The sequence below is a fragment of the Hipposideros armiger genome, unplaced genomic scaffold (genome assembly GCF_001890085.2).
Source record: "Hipposideros armiger isolate ML-2016 unplaced genomic scaffold, ASM189008v1 scaffold_17, whole genome shotgun sequence".
NCBI classification, from domain to species: Eukaryota; Metazoa; Chordata; class Mammalia; order Chiroptera; family Hipposideridae; genus Hipposideros; species Hipposideros armiger.
The window spans coordinates 7,894,043-7,920,925 of NW_017731367.1; the positions used below are offsets into that span (position 1 = coordinate 7,894,043).

At 56.8% G+C, this 26,883-nt stretch overlaps 1 protein-coding gene across 1 annotated transcript; it reads left to right on the forward strand.

The window, feature by feature from the left end:
• On the forward strand, positions 1 to 25,691 carry ANO7 (anoctamin 7). Its single transcript, XM_019629612.1, has 24 exons — positions 1 to 70; positions 1,169 to 1,280; positions 2,292 to 2,349; positions 5,450 to 5,583; positions 8,500 to 8,607; positions 9,157 to 9,293; positions 10,166 to 10,223; positions 10,705 to 10,815; positions 11,839 to 12,004; positions 12,569 to 12,659; positions 13,161 to 13,257; positions 14,557 to 14,700; positions 14,777 to 14,914; positions 15,503 to 15,601; positions 15,683 to 15,785; positions 16,744 to 16,855; positions 17,099 to 17,153; positions 18,444 to 18,541; positions 19,790 to 19,932; positions 21,062 to 21,267; positions 21,358 to 21,500; positions 24,871 to 24,961; positions 25,253 to 25,372; positions 25,530 to 25,691. The coding sequence occupies exons 1-24, from the start codon at positions 33 to 35 to the stop codon at positions 25,602 to 25,604; spliced, it is 2,637 nt and encodes an 878-aa protein (XP_019485157.1). The 5' UTR covers positions 1 to 32; the 3' UTR covers positions 25,605 to 25,691.
• Positions 25,692 to 26,883: the final 1,192 nt, after the last annotated feature.

Here is a 26,883-nt window from a genome sequence, read left to right on the forward strand (position 1 = left end):
TGCCAGACCAGGCTGGAGCTGGGAGTTTAGCCATGACCTCGGAGGCCTGTTCTGGAAGCCGCTGTGCCAGGTGGGGACTGTTCTACGTGGGCACGGGGAGGTGGGGAGGAGGACTCCAGGAGGGCAGTGAGCACCCCAGCCCATCAGGGCTCCCTCTGGGCAGACGCTCCAGGGTTCACCCTGGTGCCCCGAGACCACGCATGGTATCTGATCCAGGCCCTAGGGGGTGACAAGGGCCAGGTGCCCAGTGAAGCTTTGGGCAGAGGACCCCCACCTTTGCAGCAGACCCTCCACGGAGAGCTCGCCTCCGGGTCTCTGTGGCTGGGGCCTCCCCTGTTCGTCCCCCTGAGCAGAGCACCGAGAAGCCCCCATCTGCCCACCACAGCAGGGACTCCTGCTGCCCCATGACCCGCACTGGCTCTGGGGTCCCCCAGCCCTGGACCCGGGACCATGCCATGCTGTCATGAATCCTGGCCCTGGGCATCTGGGAGCTGGCAGGGGTCAGGAGGTGCAGGCTGTCATCGCCGCCTGTCCAGACCTCAGGTTATGTGGGCAGGACGAGCTGCCTGCTCTGGCGTCCTGCGGCTCCTCCGCCCTCACACCCTCCCAGCATTGTGGCCCTAATGACATCCCTCGGGGCCACATTGGTTCTGCTAGGTTGAGCCACCAGCACTGGCTCAAATCAACCCCTTTCCGGCCACAGGTGTCCTCTCACCCCCTTTTGCTGACCCTTCCATGGGGACAGTGGCGACCATCCTTCCCACAGAGGAATGCAGAGGCCGGTGTGGGGGACGTAGGGTCAGCGTGGCCAGGCCAGCCTCCCAGGAGGAGCCAGGCCCGTCTTTCTGTCTCCTGCAAGGGTGCAGAAGGAAGGGACAGCTGTACTCCGAGGCCCCCACCCAGCCCCTGAGGCCTGCTGCCCACACAGGGCGGAGGGGACGTGGGCGCTCAGGACGGAAGGATGGACGGTGGCTCCCTCGCCCTGGTCCCCTCCTGGAGCCAGAGGCCCAGTCTGGGGGTCCTCGCACAGCTCGGCCTGGCCCTGCCCGAGGCTCCAAGCCCGTCCTCACCTGTGAGGTGGGTGTGCGGCAGGCTGTGCCGGGTATGAGGACCAGGTCTCATGTGCCCCCTCTCTACCCGTCCCCACCCTGGTCTTGGTGGGGTACAGGAGCGGGAAGCTGCAGCGGCGTGCCCAGGGCGAGGACACCGCTGTCCTGATCGACATGGCCTCCAGGCCCGAGAAGGGGGACTCCTACGGGAGCACAGCCAGCACCTCCGAGGTAACTCTCCACACTGACCCGGGCCTGGGGGACCGGAGGCCCTCGGGGCGGCCCCTCGCCTCCCTTCCCTGGGCTCCAGGCCCCTGGTCTGTGGTGGATTGAGATGGGTGTCCCTGAGCCCCCATCCCCGAGATGGACACAGAGACCGGGAGACAAGGGCTGAGCACCAGCCCCGAGCCTTTGGAGGCGAGCAGTGCCCCATGACGTGATTTCCTGTCTGAGTTCCCCGCGACCCCGAGCCCTCACCTGCTGCGTGTCCCTCCTGTGCCATCCAGCAGCCTGGTGACGAGAAGAGGGAGGCATCCTTGACGTTCAGTCAGAAGTGCAGAAGCCCCTGGGGACAGGCTTGACTAGGCCAGTCCAGGCAGAGGCGGGGCATGGCCAGAGCCCACCACCAGCAGGGAAGGGAAAAGGGGGGACACAGGGCTCCCACTCCTGTCCCTGGGGTGACAGATACCCCGAGTGGGGCTGTCCCTGGCAGGGTCCTCTTCTCCGTCCTCCTGTGCCCTGTGTCTGCATCCAGGGTGCTGCCTACCCCAACCCCATGGCGGAGAGTGGGCATGGGCACCCCTTCCTGCTGCCCCCCAACACAGCAGTGATGAGCCTCCGGGGGGTGGGAGGCACACAAGGCCTCGCTCACCTAGAACAGGATTCCACCCTCTGGACACCATTACCACCTCTGGCCCGTCCACAGGGCCACTTAGGGGGCAGCCTGGCTCCCCCTGTAGCTCCCGGAGGCCAGCAGGGGTGGGCACCCCTGGCTACTGGCCATGCTGCCTGCAAACCTGAGCCTCGTCTACAGCCCTGGCCAGCTGCTCAGAGGCCCGTTAAGGTCCTCAGGGAGGCTGGAGGGGCATGGGGCTGCCTCACCCCTGGATGTGCCTGCGAACCCCCTGCCCGCACCCAACAGGCGTGTATTCCTCGACTTGTCCTTTCGTGTCCCTGGGTTGTCTAGGGCAGGGTGGGGGAAGGACAGGGGCAGGTCCTCATGGTCAGATGCTTTCCTTCCAGCCAGGTGGACACCAGGCGGCCGCCTGCAGGGTGGGGACCCCTGCCAATCCCCGGATCGGTGAGCCTCTTCTAGTATCTGCCAGCTGTGCCTGTGTTGGTCCTGGGGGTGGGGACACAGATGGGGCGCCCGCAGGTGGCAGCAGGAGGACAGCAGGCCTCTGTAACCAAGCTGCCCCTCCCTCACCCAACACTATCTCCTGAGCCAGCTATGAGGCCAATTGCTGTGCTGGGAAATGGGGTGAAGGCCTCAGGGGGAGCAGAACACAGCCTGGCGTGACAGCAGGAAAGGGGGTTCCCTGCTGATAGTGCTCTGGAGGGCAGAGGGGGTGCCCACCTCCCCCTGCTCTGGCCTCAGGACAACTCGGAGTCATCGCAGACTCCTATCTCTTGTGCCCCATACCTTTTCTACCTTCAAAATCGATCAGATCCACTTCCCACCCCACCCTCAGTGCTTCTGTCTGCCCCAAGCCACCATCGTCTCCCCCAGAGGACTGCACGCCCCTGGGCTCACAGTGCCGTCCGCCCGACCTGCTGTCCAGGCAGCACCAGAAAGAGCCTTATTGGAAGCAGACTCCCTAAGCTCACACCCATCAGGATGGCTGCTCTTTAAATCAACACAGACAACAAACCCAGAAAATAACAAGTGTCGGGCAGGATGAAGGGATAGTCCCACATGCATTGCTGGTGCGAATGTGAAAAGATGCAGCCAATATGGAGAACAGCATGGCGGGTCCTCAAAACATTAAACACCGAGCGACCCTGTGACCCAGCAACCCCGCTTCTGGGGATGCACCCAAGGGAAGTGATGACGAGCATTTAGGTTGTTTCCACTTGGGGGCTATCGCAAATAGTGCCTCAGTGAACATTCATATGCATGGTTTTGCGTGGACATAAGTGTGCCTCTGTCTTGGGTGTAGACCTTTGAGTGGCATTGCTCTGTCATATGGTGACTCAATGTTTAACATTCTGAGGAACTGCCAAACTGTGTTCCAAAGTGACTGCACTATTCTATAAACCACCAGCAATGGGTGAGGGTTCCAATCTCTCCACATCCTGGTCAATACTTGTCATTGTCTGTCTTTTCATTGTAGCTGTCCTGATGGGTGATGTGGCATCTCATTGTGGTTTGATTCGCAATTTCCTAATGACAAATGCTATTGAGCATGTTTTCATGGGCTTATTGGCCATTCGTGTATCTTCTTTAGAGAAATGTCTATTCAAAATCTTTGCCCATTTTAAAATTGAGTTATTTGTCTTTTTATTGTTAAGTTGTAAAAGTGCTTTATACATTCTGGATATAAGTCCTTTATCAGGTATATCATTTGCATATATTTTTCTTCCATTCTCCGGGTTGCCTTTTCACACTCCTGATGGTGTCCTTTGAAGCATGTAGGTTTTTAATGTTGATGAAGTCCATCTTACCAATCTTCTCTTTTCTTGCTGTGCCTTTGGTGTCATATCTAAGAAATCATGGCCTAAACCAGGTCATGAAGATTTACAAGTCTGCTTTCTCTCAAGAGTCTTACCATTTTAGTTTTTATCCTTAGTTCTGTGATTTTTATCTGATGTTCTTAACCTGCTTTGAGTTAATTCTGTAGAGTATGAAGTAGGAATCCAAGTTCATTCCTTTATATAACCCTTCTCCCAGCACCATTGGCTGAAATCACTGTTCTTTTCCCATTGAATTGTCTTGGCCCCTTTGTAGAAAACTTGACCATAAATATGTGGGTTTATATTCAGAATCACAAAATACATTCCAGTGATCAATACGCCTATCATTGTGCCTGTACCACATTTCTTGACTATTCTAACTTTGTAGTAAGTTTCGAAATCAAAAAGCATGAGTCCTACTACATTGTTCTTCTTTTTCAACATTGTTCAGCTATTCTGGGTCCCACGTATTTCCACATGAACGTTAAACGTCAATTTCTGCAAGAAAAGGCAGCTGAAATTTTGATAGGGATTAAATCTATAGATCAGTTTACTATCTTGACGATATTAGTCTTCTTCATGCAGATTCATACACAAAGGATGTCTTTGTTCTTCTTCCATTTATTTCAGCATTTGGTAGTTTTCAATGTATAATTCTTGCACACTTTTTTGTTGTTAAATTTCTTCCCTTTTTTTGGTGCTGTTGTAAATGGATTTTTTTTCTTTGTTTCATTGTTCATTGCTGGTGTATAGAAATACAATTGATTTTTGTATATTGAGCTTGTATCTAGCCACCTTGCCAAACCTGTTATTAGTTCTAATAGTTTTTATAGTGAATTCCTTTGGGTTTTCTGCATACAAGATGGTGTCATCTGTAAATAGTTCTACTTTTACATTTGCCCAAAATGTTTCTCCTTTGTGGTGTGTTCATTCCTTCCTGCACATCTGCACTTCCATCTGAGAGTATTTCCTTTGGCCTAAAGAGCTTCCTTCAGTGTTTCTTGCAGAGCAGATAGCTGGGACCCATCTCCCAGGTTTTGAGTGTTGAGAAGGTCTTCCTTTAGCCTTCATCTCTGAAGAACGTTTCTGCCCGATAAAGAATTCCAGTGTGCCATATTCTCCCCAGCACTTTAAAACTTTAAAGATGCTGTTCTATTCTCTTTTTATTATGAAATACACATTTTTTAGAATTAGTTTCAGCTGTACAACACAGTGCAATAGTTATACTTTTTACCCCTCGAAGTGACAATCTATTGTCTCTTGAGGTCCATAGTTTCATTGAGAAATCAGGTGTCATTATTATTATTCCATGAAAAATGAGTGTTTTTTTCTCTTGCCACTATTACGGTTTCTCTTTCTCTTTAGTGCACAGCAAAGATGTGTTGTACATGGTGTTCCTCGGTATTTCTTTATCTTGCTTGGGGATCACTGAGCTTTTTGAATCTTTGGATTGATTCCTTTCATGAGGTTTGGAAGTTCTTGACCATTTTTCTTCAAAGATTGCTTCTTTCCCACTCTCTCCTTCTGGTTCTCAAATGACAGCAGGTTGCTCCCTTGACCATGACCACATCCTTATTGTACAGAGGAGTGGGCCAAGTGTCCAAGCGCTTGGCCCCTGCTCCCCACCTGGAAGCTGGGTGTCCTGGCTGGGATGCTGGCACCCCCTCCCTGGGCTGGCATCCCTGAGTTAGCCCATCCTCTCCGCCTCTGTCCCTGTTGGTTTCCAGCAGACTTTGTCCTTGTTTGGGAGGAAGACCTGGGCCGGCAGCAGGACACCAGCCGAGACAAGACTGGCTCACACAGGGCCTGGAGGGAGACGTTTCTGGATAACCTTCGTGTGGCTGGGCTGCATGTGGACCAGGTACGTGGGGTTGGTTGTGGGCAGGGTCCTAGGCTCTGCATCTGCTCAGTGACCTATGACCTTGCCCCACAAGGCCTGAGGGCATGACACCTGAGACCTAGAGCAGATGCCCCACACCTCAGTTAAATATCAAGCCCACCATAGCCACCAAGCTTACTGAAGCCAGATCCCTTCAGATTCACCTGAAAGCTCAGAAGCTGTCTTCTCCATTCATGTGTCCCACCTCCAACATGAACACTTGTGTCTAGGTGCAACATTTTTAACTGTAAGTCTTGTGTGTTTATAGACTCTAACAGCTAAAACATCTATACGTATTATGTTTGTTGCAATAGTCGGTCCCACTTCAAATGCGTTAAGCAGCTGCAGGGAGCACGTGGAAGCAGAAAGAGCTGTGTGGCTGCAGGAGGGCGGGGGGCTCGGAGCAGTGGGGGAATGGGTGCAGAGCACAGCTCTGCCGTCGCCGGGTCCCTCAATCTCCTGCGTTCTCTGCCCTCCTTTCCATCCCCCTTCCTCTGTCCAGGAGCAGGCTGTGTCCACAGGTGCCCCCTCCTCAGAGTAATCAACTCTGGATTTTATGTACTCACATTCTTGTGTGTCTTTTTTTTTTTTAATTGGGGATTTGGGGGATGGGAACAGCGCTGGGGAATTGGGGGAAGGGGAACAGACAAGTTGCTGTCCTTTTGTTCTTCAGTCTAGTTGTGGAGGATGTTGCTTCACTGGCCCAAGTTGGCACCATCATTGCGCTCTTCCCGGGCGAGGCAGATCAGTCGCCGGCTTCTGGACGGCTGCTCACTGCGGCTGCTGGCCGCTCACGCTGGCTACTGGCCACACACGGTAGCCCATGGCAACCCACTGCAGCAGGGGCTGCAGCCTACGCCGTTGCCAGCAACTCGACTCACGGCAGCCCAGTTCCAGGTTGAGCTGTTGTTCAGCATCTTAGCTGTAGAGGGCAGTGTCACTGGCCCTCATATGTGGAATCTGAACCGGGGTCCTCTGGCGTCCCAAGCCAGTTCTTAACCATCGCGCCACTCAGCCGGCCCACTTGTGTGTCTTTATCATCTGAGCACCAACTTTCTGTTGTCAAACAATGCCACTTGGTGTTGTATGAACTTGATGGAATGGACTTGTGCTCAGCGTGATTCCCCTGACATCACGCTGTGTTAGTGCCACTGCCACTGGGCCGTTGTCCTTGCTTAGCAAGCACCACTGTGTGACTCTGTCATGATTTATTGACCCACACTGTGAACGGATGCTTGCCCTGCTCCCAGTTTGGGCCGTTATGAAAACTGGCTGCTACAGATTCTTGCACACATTGTGTCCCTGGGCCCCAGTGCAGAATTTCTTCTGAGAATGGAGCTGCTGGCCCAGGTGTGTGTGTGGCCACACCATGCTCCCAGGTGGCACCTCCATGTGCCCCACGGCCAGCTGTGCAGGATACCTGGTGCTCTGTGTCTTCTCAACATCTGGCTTTGTCTGACTTAAAGTTTTGCCCATCTGGGTGGCGTGCAGTGGAGTCTCACTGCCGTTTTAATTTGCATTTTCCACGATTCCTAAAGAGGTTGAGCATTTTTTGCGTGTTTATGGGCTAGTTGTGTTTCCAGTACTGAGAATTGCCTTTTCCTGTCTTTTGCTCTTTTTTCTGTGGGGTTGTTTCCTTTTTCTTATCACTGCATGTGCGCTTGTGTATTCTGGACACTAACTCTTTGTTGATTACTTGTGGCAAACACTGTCCCCCAGTCCGGCTGGCCCTTGGCTGTCACTGCAGTGTCCTGGTTGGTTTTAACCAGTGTGAACTCTCGTCCACCTTCTGTGCCTGTCACTTCCCACCCGCCCTCATGTTCGCACATTTTGTGCTCGTTGTATTGAGTGAATAGCTGCTTCCCCCTGCTGCTCACCCTCCCCCACCCTGAGGCCACAGCTTCCGGCCCTCCCTTCCAGAGCTGCCCTACTGTGGGAGAACACACATACAACAGGACCGGGGACAAGAGTTTGGATCCGCTGGCCAGTCTGGTGGGTGGGGATGAAAAGACCCCCTTCTTATGGGGAAAGCTTGTGGGACAGTGTGGCTCGTAGGTAGGCCACATGAGTTTGCAAAACCTTCATCCAGAATTGAATGGCTTACCTTGCAGTGGGGGACACAGAGAGACAACCACAGGGGTGCCATTAGGGGCTTCCCTGACACATTGCCCTAAGTGCCCTCAGTCTTCAGTCTAAATGGCAGTTCTCAGCTCTCAGCACACGTGACAGCCACCTGGTGATGCCCACAGCGCTGAGCCTGGGCCTGTCCCCGGACACCTCTTCCACTTGGCCCCGAGTGGGGCCTGGGAATTGCCATTTGGGGAACCCCAGATGGCAGTGATGTGGCAAGGGACAAGAACCCCCAGATTTAACAGGTGGCCTTTGGGAAACAGGAACATACTCAGTAGAGACACTTGACCATGGAACTAAAAGTCCCCATCTCGGGGCTCCAGGAGTGTGTGTGGACATGGCTGTCATGTGACCACACACACGCACACCCATGTGGACATAGTGATGCCCCCATATATTCACACACATATGTGTACACTTCCATGTGTACATGCATAACATACATACACACAGAAGCTTGTCACAGTTTTCAGCATCTGAAAACTGAAAGGCGAATGTATTGCCTTTGGAGCAGCACTGAGCACAGCAAGGCCCTGCCAGGCTGTGGTGGCAGCTTTGGGGGCCCGGAAGGCAAGCTGTCACTGACCAATAAGGTTTAAACCCAGAGCTGGTCAGTGGTTACTATGACTTCAGAAACATCTGCCTTTCCCAGAAGTGTGAACACGCACACTCGTGGGCACACACACACACACATGCATGCACATGTGTGCAAACATGTTTGCACACGCATGCACCCACATGCTCTCACGAGCCCCTGGGTCCCCACAGCGTGATGTGCAAGGCGAGGACAGTGCCGTGCATTACGTCCTCCTCAGCGCCTCCTGGGCCGTGCTCTGCTACTACGCGGAAGACCTGCGCCTGAAACTGCCTCTGCAGGTATGGGGTGCGTGGGGCGCAGGGCAGCCAGGCCCCAGGCCAGGGCTACTCATCACTGTACCCCACATGCTGGGTGCAGCTCCCAGTGCTGACAACCCTGGGGGTCCCCGCTCGATGTCCTCGAGGGCCCCTCCCACCCACCATCACACAAAGCCCCGAGAAGCATTATTTGGCACACAGGGTGGGGTGATGGCACCGTCCCCCATGGCGGACTCAGGGAAGGTGAGGTGGGGGACGCTGTGTGCAGCAGCCATGGTTCTGAGCTGGTCACCTGGGGGCCAGCACTGTGAGGGGACGGGGCAGCCCCAGGCTGGGGGACACAGGGCGGAGAGGACAGCAGGTGACCTCGGGATGACACACCTGTGGGCTCTGTCACCTACAGACCCCTCTACCCGCTTGTCCCTTCCTACCCTGTGGCCTCTGGGCCTCACACTGACCGACTAAGCCACCCTGAAGGCTGCCCTGTTGCCCAGTTTGCAAACCTGCGCACTCCACCCCGTGGGGCATCTGTCTGCTCGGGCAGGAGAAACCCCTGACGGTTCCTTCCAGGAGTTGCCCAACCAGGCCTCCAACTGGTCAGCCAGCTTGCTGCAGTGGCTGGGCATCCCCAACATCCTGCTGGAGGAGGTGCCCGACGTGCCCCCTGAGTACTACTCCTGCCAATTCAAAGTGAGCAAGCTGTCACGGTGAGAGCTTCACGCGGTGCTGGCTGCCCCCAAACCTTCTCCTTCCCTGGGCTTTTCAACTGGGGAGCGCGAGTTGCAGGCTTTAGCGCATGTCCCCATCAGTCAGGCTAAGCAGGGTGTGCTGCGGGACAAATGTCCCCCGAACCTTAGTGGTTGCACACACAGGCCCACGTCCTGTGTGGGTGGGCCCATGGTGAGTGCCAGGGTCCCTGCTCATCACGGTCTCCTGGGCCTAGGCCACAGGAGGCCCCCTCCCATCCCAGCCTTCCGGCTGCCGAGGCCAAAGATGGACGTGGTCGGTCCACACTGGCTCCTGGAAGCCCCTCTCCCAGGAGCACCCAGCCTGCAGATGGAGGCAGTGTCTAGGTGCGGGGGGACCCATGTGGGTGACCAGCACTGAAGCCTCCCACGCTGCCCACGCTGAGCACACTGCCCTTCTGGACTGGGGGGCCTTTAGCCTCACCCACCCTTGCCCCACTCACGGGGCTTGACAAGATTCTGGTGTCGAGGGCCTTCTGGCCAACGACTCCTCTTCCCAGGCCACCACCAGACACCGCCCCCGAGGCCCTTGGTCCCATGCTCGGCACCCCAGGGGGTGCGTGTGAGGCCACAGGGCTCTTTGCTGAGCTTGGGGCTCCCACACCACCCTGCCCCGTGCCAGCTGCAGTCTGGGAAGGGGGTGTCTGTGCCATCTGGAAAGCCCTCTGTGACCTCCTGCCTCCAGAAAGGAAGAGGCGAAAATGGGAATTGATCACATGGCCGGGAGCAGCGACTGTTCCCCGCGTGCGTGCGTGTGGGATGAAGGTGTGTGTGTGAGTGTGCGTGCGCGTGTTCCTGCCTGTGCGAGCTCTTCTGCGCTCCCACACACCCAGGTTCCTCGGGAGTGACAACCAGGACACCTTCTTCACCTGCACCAGCAGGCACCAGATTGTAAGTGGGGGTCCCCACCACGTCCCCGAGCCCTGACCCATCCCAGGCCCCCAAGCCTGAGGCTGGGAGCGGGGGCTTCTGGGGACAGGGGCAGCTCTCAGCCATCTGAGGGCTGAGGCCCCAGCTGAAGTCCTAGAGGCTGACTCACCTCACTGCACACAGTTGGGCCTTGCTCAGGGCCCCCTGGGAACTGTCCCCCCTCCACCCGAGGCCCGGAGCGGGTAGCACGGCTATGGGCTTGTGAGACAGGCAGCCACGGCCACTGGATGAAGAGAGCCGAGGCCTACAGCCAACCTGCAGGGCAGAGTCATGAGAGGGTGGGTCGAGTGGGCTGCTCCGGGAGGCTGTCCCCTGCTGACAACCAGAGGGCTGTGGGAGGCTGTCCTGGGGCTCAGCCCCGGACCAACCGACCAAAGGGCCAGGATGGCCCCACCCTGCCGTCGCAGGTCAGGTGACCAGTGCCCTCCTCCTCCACTCCCAGCTATTTGAGATCCTGGCCAAGACCCCCTACGGCCACGAGAAGAAAGGTCTGTTTGGGATTGACCAGCTGCTGTCACAGGGCGTCTTCAGGGCAGCCTTCCCCCTGCACGACGTGAGACCTGGGGGTTGGGGGGCCTGGGCGTGGGGTGAGTCCTGGACGCAGGGGCCCTGCTGTCCACCCCCAGGGGAAGTGGGAGTGGGGGCTCTGCCCTCCCGTGCTGGGCAGCTGTGGCCGACAGGAAGCTGTGCTGGGGTCAGAAACACACTTGCCATGTGACCAGACCACGCTGCAGCCTGTCAGAAGCCATGGGCAGCCAGGTGCTGCCCTCCTGGCCACGTGACAGGCCTGGTGGCTGTCTGCCTGGGCAGCTTTCCTCTTGGGCAAGACAGTGAGGTCCCCTGTGCCCCAAATAAAGCTGGGTAAACTGAGGCAGTGGAGGGGCACTCACCACGCCAGCTGCCATTGTACCCGGGCCGGTCAGCCTCACTATCGTCCTAACAAAATGTCTACCACGTGGTCTGGAGGCTGTTTATACCCTAGACCCCCGCAGCCGCCCAGCAGGCCTCAGAGCTGCAGGAAGGGGCCTGAGGCCCGGATCAGGCCTTCAGCCACTGCCGCATGACGAGGGACAGCCCCTCCCTGTGCACTAGGAGGGACCGTGAGAACGGGCCGGGGAGCTCGCAGCCTGCCCACCTCACGCTGTGGTGGCCTCGCTCCTTCTGCCTCCAGCCAGAGCCCAGAACCCACAGCGCCTGGCAGTCGGCTTCTTACCCACCACTGGGGGGCTGTCAGCTTCTGAGCCATGGAACCCAAACCAGAAACAGCGATTGCACCCAGGGCTACAGTCGCCGGCCCCTCCTAGGGCTTCCTCTCCAGGCCCTTCCTCTGCCCCAGACTCAGACCCCAGGGGCCCTGAGGCCGAGGTTGCTCAGCTCAGATGTCCCCTCCCCAGAGAGGCTTCCTCGACTCCAGGGCCCCCAGCAGCCCTGCGTCCTGGGTTTGTCTGCCTGTCCCCCACACTGGGCACCACCTGGGTCTTGCCCAGTGCTGACGCCCCCAGGGCTAGAATAGGACTGATAGGGGGTGGGCACCCAGGCCAGCCTAGAGTCTCCACCCAGCGCTTCTTGTCCCCAGGGCCCAGTCACGGTGCCCTCGGAGGGCCTGCGGGCCACAGGCCTCAGCCAGCGGCAGGTCCTGTTCCGGCACTGGGCCCATTGGCGTAAGTGGTACAAGTACCAGCCCCTGGACCACGTGCGCAGGTACTTCGGAGAGAAGGTGGCCCTGTACTTCGCCTGGCTCGGTGAGTTCTGCCCCTTGGTGCCTCCCAGGTCCCCCCAACTGGGTCTTCAGGGTCATAGTCTGCTTCTGGGACCCCAAGAGGGGAGCGGAGCACAGGCCTTGGCCACCAGCATGCTGAGCCCTCCCAGGACGACATAGCCACGGGCCCAATAAGACAGTTGAACGCTGGGACTGCTCTGGGGCCCTCCTAACACCCCAGTGAGGGGCTGGGAGCCCCCTTCTGCAGGCGGGGCCCCTCCTGACTCCTGCCCCCAGCCTCCCTGGTCCCCAGACAGGCCCTTAAGGCCCTGGTCAACATGGTAGCAGGTCCAAAGTCCAGGGCAGGGGCCAGGAGCGGGGGCTGCGGGGGACGGTCCAGAGGGCCACGCCCCTCACAGCTTCCTCCCAGAAGCCCCCAGACCCCACTGGCTGAATGCGGGTCCCTGGGGCACACGCGTGGCTGTGCATACCCCCGTCCAGTGCTCAGTCCAGCAGTGGGTACACAGGCCCACCCACATTGCTGACAGCTGACCCTGGGGTCTCCCCAGCCGGGTCCCTGGCGGCTAACCCGGGGTCCCCTCTGCAGGGTTCTACACATGCTGGCTCCTGCCAGCGGCAGTAGTGGGCGCGCTGGTGTTCCTGGCGGGCTGCCTCATGGTGTTCTCAGACACGCCCACGTAAGTGTCCTCTCCCTTCAGTTCCCAGGCCTTGCCCTATGTTTTGGGGGTAGGGGGGTGGGGTCAGGACACCCCCCAGGTGGCAGGCCCGATGCAGAGCTGGGGATGAAGGTGAGCACCAAGCACATTCCTCCCGTCATGGGTGTCACAAAGGGCCCTGTGGACCTGACTAGAAGGATGACAGGTGGCTAGGTGTGCTCCTGGGCTGATAGGTAGGCAGGTGCGTCCCCAGGCTGAGACGGGTGGGCAGGTGTGCTCCAGGCTAATTTTATTGGCACTCGCCCTTGTTTCTTGTAGCTTTTCTTACAATAAACAAATGCCTGGGCTTAGGTTTTACCTTATTATGGAGCTGAAATTTCAAAGTTATCTCAAAAATTATCATTGCATATATTTTAAAGTAACACCGGGCCTGGCAAAGGAGGTGGTGGGAGGGAGAGTGCAAGGGGTGGGCCTGGCCCGAGGGCTGCCCCACGCTCCGGCACCCCCCACCCCGCTCTGAAGGCAGGAGGTGTGCAGCAGCACGGACAGCTTCGAGATGTGCCCACTCTGCATCGATTGCCCCTTCTGGCTGCTTTCCAGCTCCTGTGCCCTGGTCCAGGTATGCGGAGGGGTTGGGCGAGGTAAGGAACGCAGCTCCCCAAGGTCCTCGTCCAGCCCTGCCTGGGACTCCAGCTCTGTCACCATTTGAGGCAGAGCCCCCTGTGAGTCATTTAAGCTCATGGTGATGTTCCCACCTGGACTGGGGGTATGATTGGCACCCACCTCACAGCATTTGGCAGAGTGCCTGACGCAACAGGTGTCCACACGTTGGCTCTTACTATTACTGTTATTGTGTATAACTGATCCAGAGGGACAAGTGGAGGGCCCCCAAGGCAGACAGACAGCTGAGCAGAATTCCCAGTGGGGGTGAGGGGTGGGGTGGGGGCTCCTTGGAGCCCCTGAGCCCCGCTGGCCTGCACACCAGCCCAGCACACTGTGGGGTGTCAGCTTTTCCATGGGAACAGCGATCTTGTGGCCTCGCCTACACCCCCCACACACTGGGCCTGGAGCCCTCAGGGCCAAGTTGGACCCGTGGACCAGACATGCCTTTGACACACGCCTTCCTGGGCCTCTGCCTGTACTGGGTTCCCAGCTGCTCTAACAGAGCACACAACTGGGGGCTTAAAACAACAGAAACGTATGGCCTCCCCGTTCTGGAGGCCAGAGGCCACTGTTAAAGTGCTGGCAGAGCCGCTTCCTCCTGGACACTCTGTCCCCTGCCTCGCTCCTGCATTCTGGTGGCTGCCAGGAGTCTGGGGGCGGCTGTCTTGTGGCTGCACCGCTCTAGTCTCTGCCTCCATCTTCACGCGGCCTTCCCCTCTGTGCGCCTGTTTCCCTGTCACTTCTGTCCTAAGGATTTGTCCCTGGGCTCAGGGCCCCTGAATTCAGGCTACTGTCACCTGGAGGCCCCACCTTATTTATATATGCAGAGGCCCCTATTCCAAATAAGGTGACATTCTAAGGTTCCGGGAACGTCTTTTCCTGGACACAATTCAATCCACTACAGCCCACTCTCCGCCCCCCCCCCCGAGAACTTCATGTCCATCCCACGTTCAACATACATTCACCCCACATTCCCAAGGCATTACAGCCTTAACTCTAAGTCCAAGTCACGCAAGTATCAACAGTCTCATGTGAGTCTCACCTCAATCACCGATCAATAAAGGGTGAGTGCCTGGGCAACATCCCCTTAGTCTGTGCCTTGGGCACCAGGAAACAAGGTACCTGCTTTCAAGCTGCACTGATAGGCAGGCCTAGGGCAGGCGCTGCTGTCCCCAGAGGGAGCGACCGGGCAGCACGAGGGCCCTGCCAGCCCGGCCGCGAGTCCCAAGCCCGACGTCCCGCTCCATTCCCGCAGGCAGGCCGGCTCTTTGACCACGGCGGCACCGTCTTCTTCAGCTTGTTCGTGGCGCTATGGGCAGTGCTGCTGTTGGAGTACTGGAAGCGGAAGAGTGCCACGCTGGCCTACCGCTGGGGCTGCTCGGACTACGAGGACATCGAGGTGGGTCGTCCCCCAGACCATGGCCGCCCTCCCCCTCCCCATGCGCGGCTGCCGCTAAACATGGGCTCCCTTCCAGGAGAGGCCGCGGCCCCAGTTTGCCGCCTCAGCCCCCACAACAGCCCCGAACCCCATCACTGGCGAGGATGAGCCCTACTTCCCCAGAAGGAGCCGTGTGCGCCGCGTGCTGGCTGGGTCCGTGGTGATCGCCATGATGGTGAGGCCCCGGTGCCCTCCCCAGCGTACCCCTTTCTCCTGAGCTGCAGGAAGGCAGCTTTTGTTCCCGTGCTCCCTCCGGCCCACAAGACCCTGCTGTCCCCAGAAAGGCCTGGGCTCCGGGGAGGAGCCCAAACTCACAGCCCTGCAGTGGGTCTGGTGGTAAGAGCTGGGTGTGTGCCAGGCAGGGGGCTGGGAGAAGGTTCACAGATGCGAGCCTGGGGCAGCCTTCAAACATGGGGTGGGGGGGTGGGGGGTGTGTCCCAGCACAGGGACAACCCCCCTTCCCAGATGTCAGGAATTCCCAATTTTGGCTGCTGCGGGGGCGGTGTGGGGACAGGAAGGACAATTCTCCAGGACTTGGGGCAAGGAACAATGCACAGAGGTGCCCTTGACTCCACCCTCTAACCCTAAATGACCTGCCCCTCCCCCAAACCTCCACCTCTCCCCAACCCACCTCCGCTTCCCCCCAACAACACCAGGAAGAGACACGGGGCACAGCCTGGTCTAGAGCTGGGGGCAGCGATGGAGCTGGGGGCTGTGGCCTGAGGGGTCCGGGAGCTCACGTGCCTGGTCACTCACTCTGAAGGTGGCTGTGGTGGTCATGTGCCTCGTGTCCATCATCCTGTACCGGGCCATCATGGCCATCCTGGTGTCCAGATCGCACAACACCCTGCTGGCAGCCTGGGTGAGCCTCCAGCACCTGCCCCTGCTTCGGGGGTGGCCCGGGACCACGCCAGCGCCCGCTCTGATGGTCGCGTCCCATTAGGCATCGCGTATCGCCAGCCTCACGGGGTCCGTGGTGAACCTCATCTTCATCCTCATCCTCTCCAAGCTCTACGTGGCCCTGGCGCACCTCCTGACGAGATGGGGTGAGTGACCAGGGTTGACCCGGGACGCGCCCTAGCCCTGCTGGCCAGAGTCAGTGCCTTTCTTGACAATCTACAGGGTCCTCAGTGTCTGAAAGAGGCACAGATGGCGGGGGTCCCTAAACAGATATGAGCGTGGCCTGGGTGTGGGGACAGGAGTGCCCTCAGGGCACCCAGGCCTCACCCTACTCCTGGGGCCATGCTGGCCCCCCTGGCACAGGACCCCTTGCAGTTGAGGTCCCCTGGGGCTGTGAGGGGTGGGGACCCTTGTCTGTGCCAGTCAGCCCCTCTGAGCGCCCCCGTGGGGGACTTGCCCATAGCCTACTACTTTCCTAAGTGTCTAAGGTGGGCAGCTGCAGAGTAAGCTCCCTCCGCCCCCGCCCCATTCATGCTCACCTCCCTCTCCCCGCATTTTCTCTACTCCCCCCCACCCCACATTTCCTAAGGACAAACTAATGAACCAACCCATTCATTCCACAAATTGCTTGTCTGTTAGTGGCCCTGGTCTAGGAACAGGACGGAGGGCTTGGTGCCCACTGAGGGAGAGTGATGGGGGTGGAGTGCTGTGGAGAAAATGGGGGGCCTCCAGGTGGGCTGGTGTCCCAGCTGAGGGGATACAGGGTCAGGGCCCTGGCGGAGCTGCCCAGAGTGTTTCCAGCCTCAGGTGTCCCCTCCGCCTGAGCACCGCCTTCCTGGGCACCTCAAGACAGGCTCTGGGACTCTGTCCTCTGCCCCTGGCTGCTCACCTGTGCTTCCATTTCCATTCTTAACATTGATACGGGTTATTGTCACATGACCCCACTCTTCCTCTACCAACATAACATTTTTCAAGTGGTTGTTAAATTAGAAATTCAGGAAAGCCACACTTTGCCTCCTCCCTTGGTGGGTGGGAGGTCCTAGGGCGCGGGGCTGTGGGGGGTGGCCAGGCTCCATCTGGGACCAGGGAGCCTCTCTGTGGCAGAAATGCACCGGACACAGACCAGGTTCGAGGACGCCTTCACCCTCAAGGTGTTCATCTTCCAGTTTGCCAACTTCTACTCCTCACCCATATACATTGCCTTCTTCAAGGGCAGGTGGGTGCATGGCTGCCAGCCAGCCTTACCCTGGGCCTCCCCCATCCCTGCCCCTGGACCTCCCCGTCCCAGGCCTGGGCTTCCCCGTCCCCTGGCCCTGGGCCTCCCCGTCCCCTGGCCCTGGGCCTCCCCGACCCTGTGTGGGCTCCAGGTCCACTTTGAAGTCCTGCAGGCCTGGTGTGGGTGCAGCAGCAGGCGAGAAACACCTCCTTACTTGTGACCTGGGAATCTCATTTCTTTTAGGTTTGTGGGGTACCCGGGCAGCTACCACAGCTTGTTTGGGGTCCGTAACGAGGAGGTGAGTGTGCAGGAGACCAGCGCCGTTGACCATGCCAGGGCCCCAGGTCCTGGCCCCTTGACCTCCATCAGAGCCTTACTCTGTGGCAGCTCTCGCCACCGCAGCTGCCCCCAGGATGGCCACACCAGCCTCTTCACACCACTTCTTTAGACCCCCCCCCAGAACAGCCACCCACAAAACACCCACAGTCCGTGTCCATATGTGTCATCCTTTCCCCACTCTAACCCGATTCACACCTGAGCCACTGTCACTGCCCAGAGCTCAGCTGGGGACACAGGCTGGCGACTCTCACGGGGCTCAGTGCCCCACGCCTGCAAGTGACTGAACGTAGGGTCACTTCTGTGGGCACCTGGGCTTGACCCTGCCCTGACCATCAGAGACACTGTAGAAAACCCCTCAAAATTGTCCCCGTGCATCTAGCTCCTCATTGGCTGAGGGCCACACACATCCTGAGGCCAAGGGTACAGGTGGCACAGCTGGGAGGGGCTAGGACGGTCCCCAGGTGACCTCACCTGAAAGACCCTCCTCTGAGGAGGCCTCCTTCCTTCACACCATCTGGTTTGTGACCCAACCCCACAGTTGCCTGCAAAGTGGCCGCCCCTAAGACACCCTCCACTTTCACCTGTCAGGGGAGGGGCGTCTCAAGGACAAAGCAACTGGGATCCCCACTCGGGTGGACTGGTGCACGGCGCTGTATCAGTCAGGTGGCTTTCTAATTATCAGTGGGAGAAGTTCCCAGCTCAAACCGGCTAAAGCAAGAAGGGCCGTTTGTTGGCTCCTGTGCTGAAAACGGCCAGGGCTGCGCCCAGGTGTTTAAACAAGGCTGCATTGCTGTCAGGCAGGTTCCCCCAACCACCTGGGGGCTGACACCTCAACAGCACAGGCCGACACCCCTGTGCAACATACGCTGTCCCCGGAGCTCCCCCTGAGAGCCCTGGGCCCACCTCTCACAGGCTCAAAAGGGTCAGTGATTCCTGGGGCGCTCCTTGGAGCCACAAGTTAGAGTCAGCCCCACATCACCCCACATGGGTCCCCAAAGGAAAACTGGGGTGCCCTACAGCATTGCCCCCTGGTCGTTCCCATGCACAGTCCCCAGTTAGACGGGGGTGGGGGGGTCAACTGTGAGGAGCTTGGGCCCGGGGGGAGGGTCTGTGCAGTCCACGAGGTGTCCATGGCGTGTCTGAAAGGCAGGTGAGGGCATGGCAGGGGCCACCTTTGAGGCATAGAGAAGGATGGGTCACCTGAGGCCGGTCCCTCCCCTGAGCTGACCCTCGAGCCCTCCTGCCATAGTGTGCTGCTGGAGGCTGCCTCATCGAGCTGGCTCAGGAGTTGCTGGTCATCATGGTGGGCAAACAGGTCATCAACAACGTGCAGGAGATTCTCGTCCCGTGAGTCACCCCCACCCTGCCCTGGGCAGTGTCCAGGGACTGTGGGACTGGGAGTGTCTGGGCCGGCAGCCCCCAGCCTGCAGAAGAAGGGAGGCCCCTCCTAGACCTGGATGCCTCATCTGCAGAGAGGGAAGGGTCTGCCCTGGGCCACGTGCCCTGTGGACTCTGTGACACCACACAGCTGAGTTCTCTTGTCCCTGGGCCACCTTTGGTGGGGGCAGGAAGCCCAGGTTCCAGGGCCCTGCCCACGTCAGCCCTTCCTGTCTGTAGCCTCTGCGGTCAGGGCTTTCTGCAGCATCTCCAGCCTCCAAGGCAGCACCAGAGGGAGGAGCCGGGGAGGCCCAGGCCTCAGGAACCCTGACCACTGGGGTCCCATTTCCCCAGTACTACCCCCACTGGCACCACTGTGGCCCCCATCCAGCAACTGGGCCCCCTTCCCAGGCCAGAGCCTTTGCAATGGACTACCTGAGGCTGGACCCAACCTGGACACCTTTGCACCTTCCCCTGCATATCTGGTCTCCCTCAGACAGCATGGACTCCTAGGGGCCCCACAAACCCTAGCTGTGGGGTCAACCCACATCCCTTCTGGGTTGCGGCCCTGCATCTCAGGACAGTGAATTCAAGATCACAAGGGCAGAGGCTGGATGAGTGAAAGCCATGCGCACATGTGCCCCACACATGACAGTCACATGCACACATGCCCCACACGAGTCATGCACACACATGCCCTACATTTGACAGCCACATGCACACATGCCCCCATGTATGATAGTCATGTGCAAGTGCCCCCACACATGTCACATGCCCATGAATGACAAAGCCACACGCACACATGCCTCAATGTGACAAAGCCACACACATGTGCTCTCATGCACAACAAAGCCACGCACAAATGTACCCAATGTATGACAAAGCCACATGCACATGTGCCCCGCGTGTGACAAAGCTCCCCTGGAGCAGACTGTCCTCATCTGCTCCCTCCCAACTTTGACACAGTTCTTGGCACCTCTTTGCAATTCCCAGGGAAATCCATGCCCCCCAAAAGCTTCCAGGAGCAGTGCTGGCTTTCCTGAGGGAGCTGAAGGGGAGATGGGGGAGGGGTTGCCCCTCAGGACGCAGTGTTCTGGGAGGCCTTGCCCCACTGTGCCCACCCAGGGCCCCAGACCCTCCTCTCCCTGCTGCCCTGTAACTGCAGCGCAGCCCAGCTTGTAAGAACAGGAGCCATTTTCCCGGGTGTCCCACATGCAGGAAGCTGAAGGGCTGGTGGCAGAAGTTCCGGCTTCGCTCTAAGAGGAAAGCGGGGGCTTCAGCAGCGGCTGGCCAGGCACCCTGGGAGGCAGACTACGAGCTCCTGCCCTGTGAGGGCCTCTTTGATGAGTACCTCGAAATGGGTAAGTGCCACTCAGGGCCTCAGCCTCAGCATTTCTGTCCACATCTCCCTTGAAACGTGATGTGGGGGTGCAGTGGGGACAGAGGGGCCCTGGTGGAGCCAGGCCTGCAAAGGATCCTGGAAGGAACCGTGGGGGCAGAGTGGGGAGCACCCGGAAAAGGTCGGCCAAGGATGGGAAGGGCCAGCGTCCTGGGCACAGGGGTTGGGAAGAGAACCTGGGGCAGTCGACGAGGCTGTCCTGGAGTGGCCTTAATCTCCCCACTCCCTGGAAAGCATCCGTGAAGAAAGCAGCCTGGTACTCCGGAGAGCAGGTGCAGGGGTGGGGACAGTGGCCCTGGAGAGTGAGGCTGCACCTGGTTGGTGACTGGCCTCAGGTGTCCTGACCACTGGGGGCCCATCTGGGAGTCGACGCTCCAGAAACTTCCTCAATGCCAGCCAGCGGGAGCCTGCCCCGTGCCCTGGCCGGGGGGTGGCCCATGCCTGCAGCTCATTCCTGGCATGGGGTGGCGTGCTTCGTCAGTATCTAACGCTGCAGCCCATGGTCTTACTCTGAGATCACGGAGCTCTTGTAATGGAAAGTGCTACATCTGAGCCAAACAGATCCCTCTGAGTTCTCCCACATCCGAGGCAAAAGGGGTGACAGTAGTGGTACGGGTTTGTGGATGAGCGGTTCACATGTTTTTCCGTGAGAGCGTGGGAGTGGGGTTGACCTTGTGTGTCCCTACTCCATTGGGCAACAGGCAATGGGTCTGATGCTCTCCTTAGTAATTTTACAAAGACCCAGGAACCCTCTCAAGGAGCCACTGCCTAGAGTCCCCCAAGGGGTGAATGGGGAAGCCAACCCTAAAATCAGAGGCAGGTTTCTGCTCCCCCTCCTGCCATGATCCCACAGGCTGGGCCGGGCAGTGGCGCGGAGAGTTACAATGCCTGACCTCAGGGAGCCTGGGCGGCTGCCGACACGCATCCAGCCCTGTGTGCTGTCAGGGAGGCTTCCAGGGGGAGGGGGCCCTGGGGCTGAGGCTTCAGGACGCGCAGGGGCAGGAGGAGCAACAGTGGCCGGGCGGGGCGCAGGGAGGGGTTCACGGCGGGCTGGGGCACGGAGGGGCCGGCGCTGACCCCCGCGCCCGCAGTGCTGCAGTTCGGTTTCGTCACCATCTTCGTGGCCGCGTGCCCGCTGGCGCCGCTCTTCGCGCTGCTCAACAACTGGGTGGAGATCCGCCTGGACGCGCGCAAGTTCGTGCGCGAGCGCCGGCGCCCGGTGGCCGAGCGCGCGCAGGACGTCGGCATCTGGTTCCCCATCCTGGCGGGCATCACGCACCTGGCCGTCATCAGCAACGTGAGCGCGCGGCGAGCCGGGGGCCGGGGCCGGCGGGGACCGCGGGACAGAGGCGGGGCCCCCGCGCGGGCGGCCGGGGCGCGCCGCCAGGCCTTCCTGCTGGCCTTCTCGTCCGACTTCCTGCCCCGCACCTACTACCAGTGGACCCGCGCCGGCGACCTGCGCGGCTTCGTCAACTTCACGCTGGCGCGCGCCCCGCCCGCCTTCGCCGCGGAGCACAACCGCACGTGCAGGTGAGGCCGCCCGGGGAGGGGTCTCTCCGGGGGCGGGGACCAACCCCTAAGGACAACGGGGAGGACCAGAACGCTGTGGGCTCCGTGCCCCGTGTTTCCTGCCCCGGAGCCCGAAGGNGGGCGGGGCTCTCCGGGGGCGGGGACCAACCCCTAAGGACAACGGGGAGGACCAGAACGCTGTGGGCTCCGTGCCCCGTGTTTCCTGCCCCGGAGCCCGAAGGTCGTCAGCACCTCCGCCCCGCGCCACGCACGCACGCACGCACACAGCTGCAGGACTCGGGAGCACACTGGGGGCGCGCGCGGAGTGTGACCACCCATCCCCTCCCTTTCCTCGGGGGAGGTTTCGTTGACCCGGGAGCAGCGCGGGGTTAGGGCGCCGCCCAGGTAACTGAAGTCCGGCCTCCGCGCAAAAGGACTCGCAACAGCCAGTGACCCGGTAACAACGCGGGTCCGCTCATACGGGGATTTTTGAGTTTTTGAAACCGTGTTCAAGGCGCACCTTCTAGGTAGTTTCACGTTTTCTATTTCGTCTTGAGTCAATTTCTTTGTGTGTGCAGAAAACTATTTCAGCTAAGTTTTAAAACATATTGACACAAATGTATTCATAATATTCTCTTAAGATTTTTTAAGCTCACATGTTTTTGTAGTTAGGGCCCCATTTTCATTCCAGATGTAGTTTGGGTCTTTACTCTTAAAAATCAATGTTGTGGAGTTGAAACCTTAACTTGTTCTTTTCCAGTTTTTCTTGGGTTTTAATAATTAACTCATGTCTATACATTTACTTGAATATACCCCTTAAAAGTCTCATTCCATTAGTGTTGATAATATATCTACTATCCTTCACTTCATAGCTTCATATATATACTTAATAACTTCAATTGCGATTTCCCTATTTATCCATGAATTATTTAGGAGAGTAAGTTCCCAAACACGTGGAGTTGGTTGCTTTTATTGAATTATAGTTGACATACAATATTGTTAGTTTCAGGTGTACAACAGTGATTTGATATTTTTATACACCGTAAGTCTAGTTACCACGTGTCACCATGCAAAGTTATTACAATATTGACCATATTCCCTAAGCTGGACATTACATTCCAGGACTTATTTTATAAGTGGAATTTTGTACCTCTTACTCCCCTTCATTTATTTCGCCCATCTTCCCACCCACTTCTCCTCTGGCAACCATCAGTTTGTTCTCTGTATCTATGAGTCTGTTTTCATTTTTGTTTGTTCATTTGCTTTTTAGATTTCAGATATAAGTGAAATCATGTGGTATTTGTCTTTCTCTGACTTATTTCATTTAGCATAATACCTTCTAGATCCATCCATGTGGTTGCAAATTCTTTTTGCTACTTAAAAAAGGTAATTGATTCTGTTAATTGCTTGGAGGTCAGAGAACCTGCGAGTTGAGATGATGGGAATCTCATATATGCTGAGGCTTCCCTTATGACCTGGTCACAGTGGATTTTTGCATGTGTTTCATGTGAACTTGAAAACAATTTTTTATTTTTTATTAATGCTAATTTTAGAGCAACATTCTACATATACCTATTAGGTCAGGCTTCTTAATTTTATTGTTCAGGTTTTCATCCTTTTTTCCCTCCTGCTTATTCTATCAGGTTCTGATAGAGGTGAGTTAAAATCTTCCCAGGAATGTAGGGTTATCAGTTTCTTCATGTAGTTCTGTTAGGTTTTGCTTTACGTATTTTCAGGTTCTGAGTTGCATATAAGTTCATAGCTGTGATCTGTTCTTAGTGGATACCTCTCCCATTCTTTTTCCATTTTATTCCTCTTCTGCCTTCTATGGATGAGTAAAAAATGTGTATTTTTTTTCTCTTTATGCTCATTTGGAACTGATGCTGTATATTTTTATTATTTTAGGAACTACCCTTATATTTTTAGCATACATTCTTAACTAAACATTTTTCTAATAAAACCTGAAGGAATTCATTCATTTTTGTCTCCTCTGCTTGAGCATGACTGGGATCTTCATGTACTTCACTACCTATTGAGTGCCCATCATATTGTTATACAGTTTTAATTTTACTATTAAAAAACACAAAAACATTTTTAGTCTTTGTTAATCACATCTATTTGGTGTGCTGTATTAATTTCTGTGGCTACAGTAGTTTCATATTCATTGCCTTCCCTCTGAATGCATTTTTCTTCTTGTGGAAGTATATCCTTTAATAGCTCTTTCAGGAATGGTGTAGTTGGTAAACTCTTATGTATGTTGGTTTTTATATGTCTTAAAATATCGCTCTGTCCTTTGAATAACAGGTATAAAATTCCAGGTTTAGAGTTATTTTGCATCAGGTCTTTGGAAATATTATTATATAGTGACCTGGCTTTTGTTGTTGGAAGCATGCGTAGCATTTAAAATATTTTTCTCATTTTCCTTGGTTTGTGTCACTAACAGCTATCTGTCATGGTAGGGTTTATTTAAAATTTCTCATTGAGACTCAAAATGTGCTATTGATCTAAAGAATGATGTCTTTCTTTAGTCCTGGAAACATCTCCATTTTATTCCTTCAGATAATGCGTCTCCATTCCTTTCCATTCTCATCTTCTGGAACTCCCAATATGTTGGAACTTCTCCATTTCTCCTTCATGTCTCTTGAGCGCTTTTATATATATATATATATATATATATATATATATATTTAAATCTTGTAGGCTATCTATATTGCATTCAGGCTGATTTCATCATAATCATCTTCCAGGTCCCACAGTCTATCTTCTGTTGTGTCTAGTTTAGCCACATAAAGTTTATCTCATTCATTGAGGAATTTTTTTCAATGATTATATTTTTAACTTTCAAGATTTTTTTTTTCTTTTCGTACAAACTTGGCCCTAGTGATGCTTTCCATGGAGTACAACATCTAAATTTGTTACAATATGGGATGTCACATCTTACCACAAGACAGAAATACAGGAAGCTGTCAAAGGATGACAAGATGACCACTCAATCTGAAACAGAAAGCAAAGCTGAACGTTGTGCTTATTATAGGAAGGGAGCTACATGCTGGGCAGGCAGAGTCTCTGAGCAGAGCAGACTGCAAGGAATAAGGAGGTTGACTTCACCTGTAGCACACACGTACCGGATTGTCACATCTAGATAATAAGGCATTTCCCACCGTGGGGCCCAGTTTAGCCTGGTAGGAAAATGGGACACTCCAGCCCATCCACCCCTTGGGGACCACAGCAGGTAAAGCTAAAGGGACTGTCAGAGCACACTGCTTGGGAGTTCCTGCATCAGGCCCCCTAATGGTAAGCCAGGCCCAGAATTACAGGATCAGGGAGGGAAAGGTGAAGCTGAGAAAGGCACCTGCCGGGCTCCCCACACTGAGTGCCATGCCTCCTGCAGGTATCGGGCTTTCAGGGAAGACGATGGGCATTACTCCCGGACCTACTGGCATCTTCTGGCCATCCGCCTGGCCTTTGTCGTTGTGTTTGAGGTAGCCGAGGCACCTCCAGTTCCTCTGTTGGCTTCCCCCACTGGTACTCTCGGCTTCCCTGCTTTGTCTAATCTTAATCTCACATGTGGCACGGGGGGCTCGGTGAGATCAAGGGAGTAGGGTCTCAGCACTTCTGCTCTGTCACCTTGGTCAAATCAGTTCGTCTCTGCATTTTTGTTTCCCCCTCTGGGAAATGGAGCTAATCCCTGCCTGGCCACTGTACTGGGCTCTGCAGTGTCCCAGGGAAGCTGGGAGCAGGTGTCCACACCTGTACTGTCCTCTGCCCCCCAGCACGTGGTGTTCTCCATCGGCCGTGTCCTCGACCTCCTGGTACCTGACATCCCTGAGTCCGTGGAGGTCAAGGTGAAGCGTGAGTACTACCTGGCCAAGCAGGCGCTGGCTGAGAATGAGGTGAGCCCCTCCCCCAGCCCTCACGCTTCACCCTCCCTCACCCGGGGGGGGGGTGTGTGTGTGGCCCCCAGCCTGGTGCTGTGTTGCAGTGTGTGACAGTGTGAAAAGTCACAGTCTAATCACACTGCTCGTCTCTGCCACCCCTTCCTGGAGACAGGCTCTCCTTGGAACAAATGGAATGAAGGACCACCGGCCACCAGCCTCAGAGAAGAACCTGAGCCCACAAGCCTAGGCTGCCAGAAGCCAGCTGGGCCTCCCCAGTCCCTTCCCTATGAGGTCACAAGGGTCACCCCGAGAGTTGGCAGCTGAAGGCCTGGAACCAGACCCACCTGGAGGGCAGAGGCCTCGCCACTAGGGAGATGTGAGGTTGTCGGGCTCACCGCCGAGGCCACAGCCCATCTCCTGCCTGTCTTTGGCCCAGAGCTGCTGTGCCCTTAGCTGCCTTGGGCCTCTGCTCACGCGCCCTGCCCCCCAGTTCCTCATCACCACCCCCAATGGCCATCCCTTTGGAGTACCCAAAGCCAGCCTGCTATGGCAGTGGCACCTGTAGGGCCAGGGCATACCGTGCCCAGGGGAGCCCGGGGGCATCTGGCAGCTTGTCGAGGAGCTGCCCCCACCATCTCCCACACAGCCAGCCCATGAGCCAGCATCCTCTCACCCTGGGGCAGAATGGCCCCACATCTGAGATGCTGGCTGCCATCACACCCCCACCCCCAACCCCTAGGCACAGAGTCCCCTTGCCTCCCAGCTCTTTGCCTCTTTACTGAGAGCACCAGCCCTTCCAGGCCACCCCCCTCCACTCTGCCCCATCCCCAGGGCCCCCTGACACACCCTGGCCTCTCCCTGTTCACATTCCCACGGACCCCTCAGCCCTCAGACGTGACTCGTCTGCCAATCAAGCCAGTGGACTTTGGGATCCTCTGTTCTGTCTCTGGTGCTCTTTGTATCTGCTGTCCTTTGAATGGTGGTGTCCCCTCTCAAGATCCACCCCAGCCTCTTCCTATCCTGTCCACACAGGAGCCTACCTGCCCCCAGCACAGCCCCTCTTTCAGCGCTGCAGTGTTCCAGGTCCCAGCTGGGGAGTCAGCGCACCACCCTACCCCACCCCACCCCTCCATTCCCCATTGTCTGCCAAACCCTCTTGGTTCCATCGTCTCATTTCTTGAACTGGGCCCCACCTTCCTTCCTGGCCATTCTCAACAGCCTGAGTGTCCAGAAATCTTCCTGCGGCAGTCTGACCAAAGCCCCCTCCCAGGCTGTGTGCCGAGGCTGGGCCAGCACAGCCTACTGAGCAGCCGGTGGAGAGTCTGGAAGGAGACTATTTCATTCCCTGAGCAAATACTTGGAGGGAAGGATGTTCCTGTAACATCAGTGATCTGAAGTGTTTCTGCACGTTCACGTGATCATTTTCAAAACCAGGAGCCCAGTTAAGTACATCGGCCCCCGTCCGCTGGCTTCGCAAAGCTCTTCCCACCTCTGTCAACTGCTGCATGTGGTGACACGGTGCTCCC

Coding starts and splice junctions, on each gene's coding strand:
- ANO7 (XM_019629612.1), top strand. CDS start 33: ATGACCTCGGAGGCCTGTTCTGGAAGCCGCTGTGCCAG. Junction 10,816..11,838: donor CAGCCTTCCCCCTGCACGAC/GTGAGACCTGGG, acceptor TCTTGTCCCCAG/GGCCCAGTCACGGTGCCCTC. Junction 14,701..14,776: donor CGGACTACGAGGACATCGAG/GTGGGTCGTCCC, acceptor GCTCCCTTCCAG/GAGAGGCCGCGGCCCCAGTT.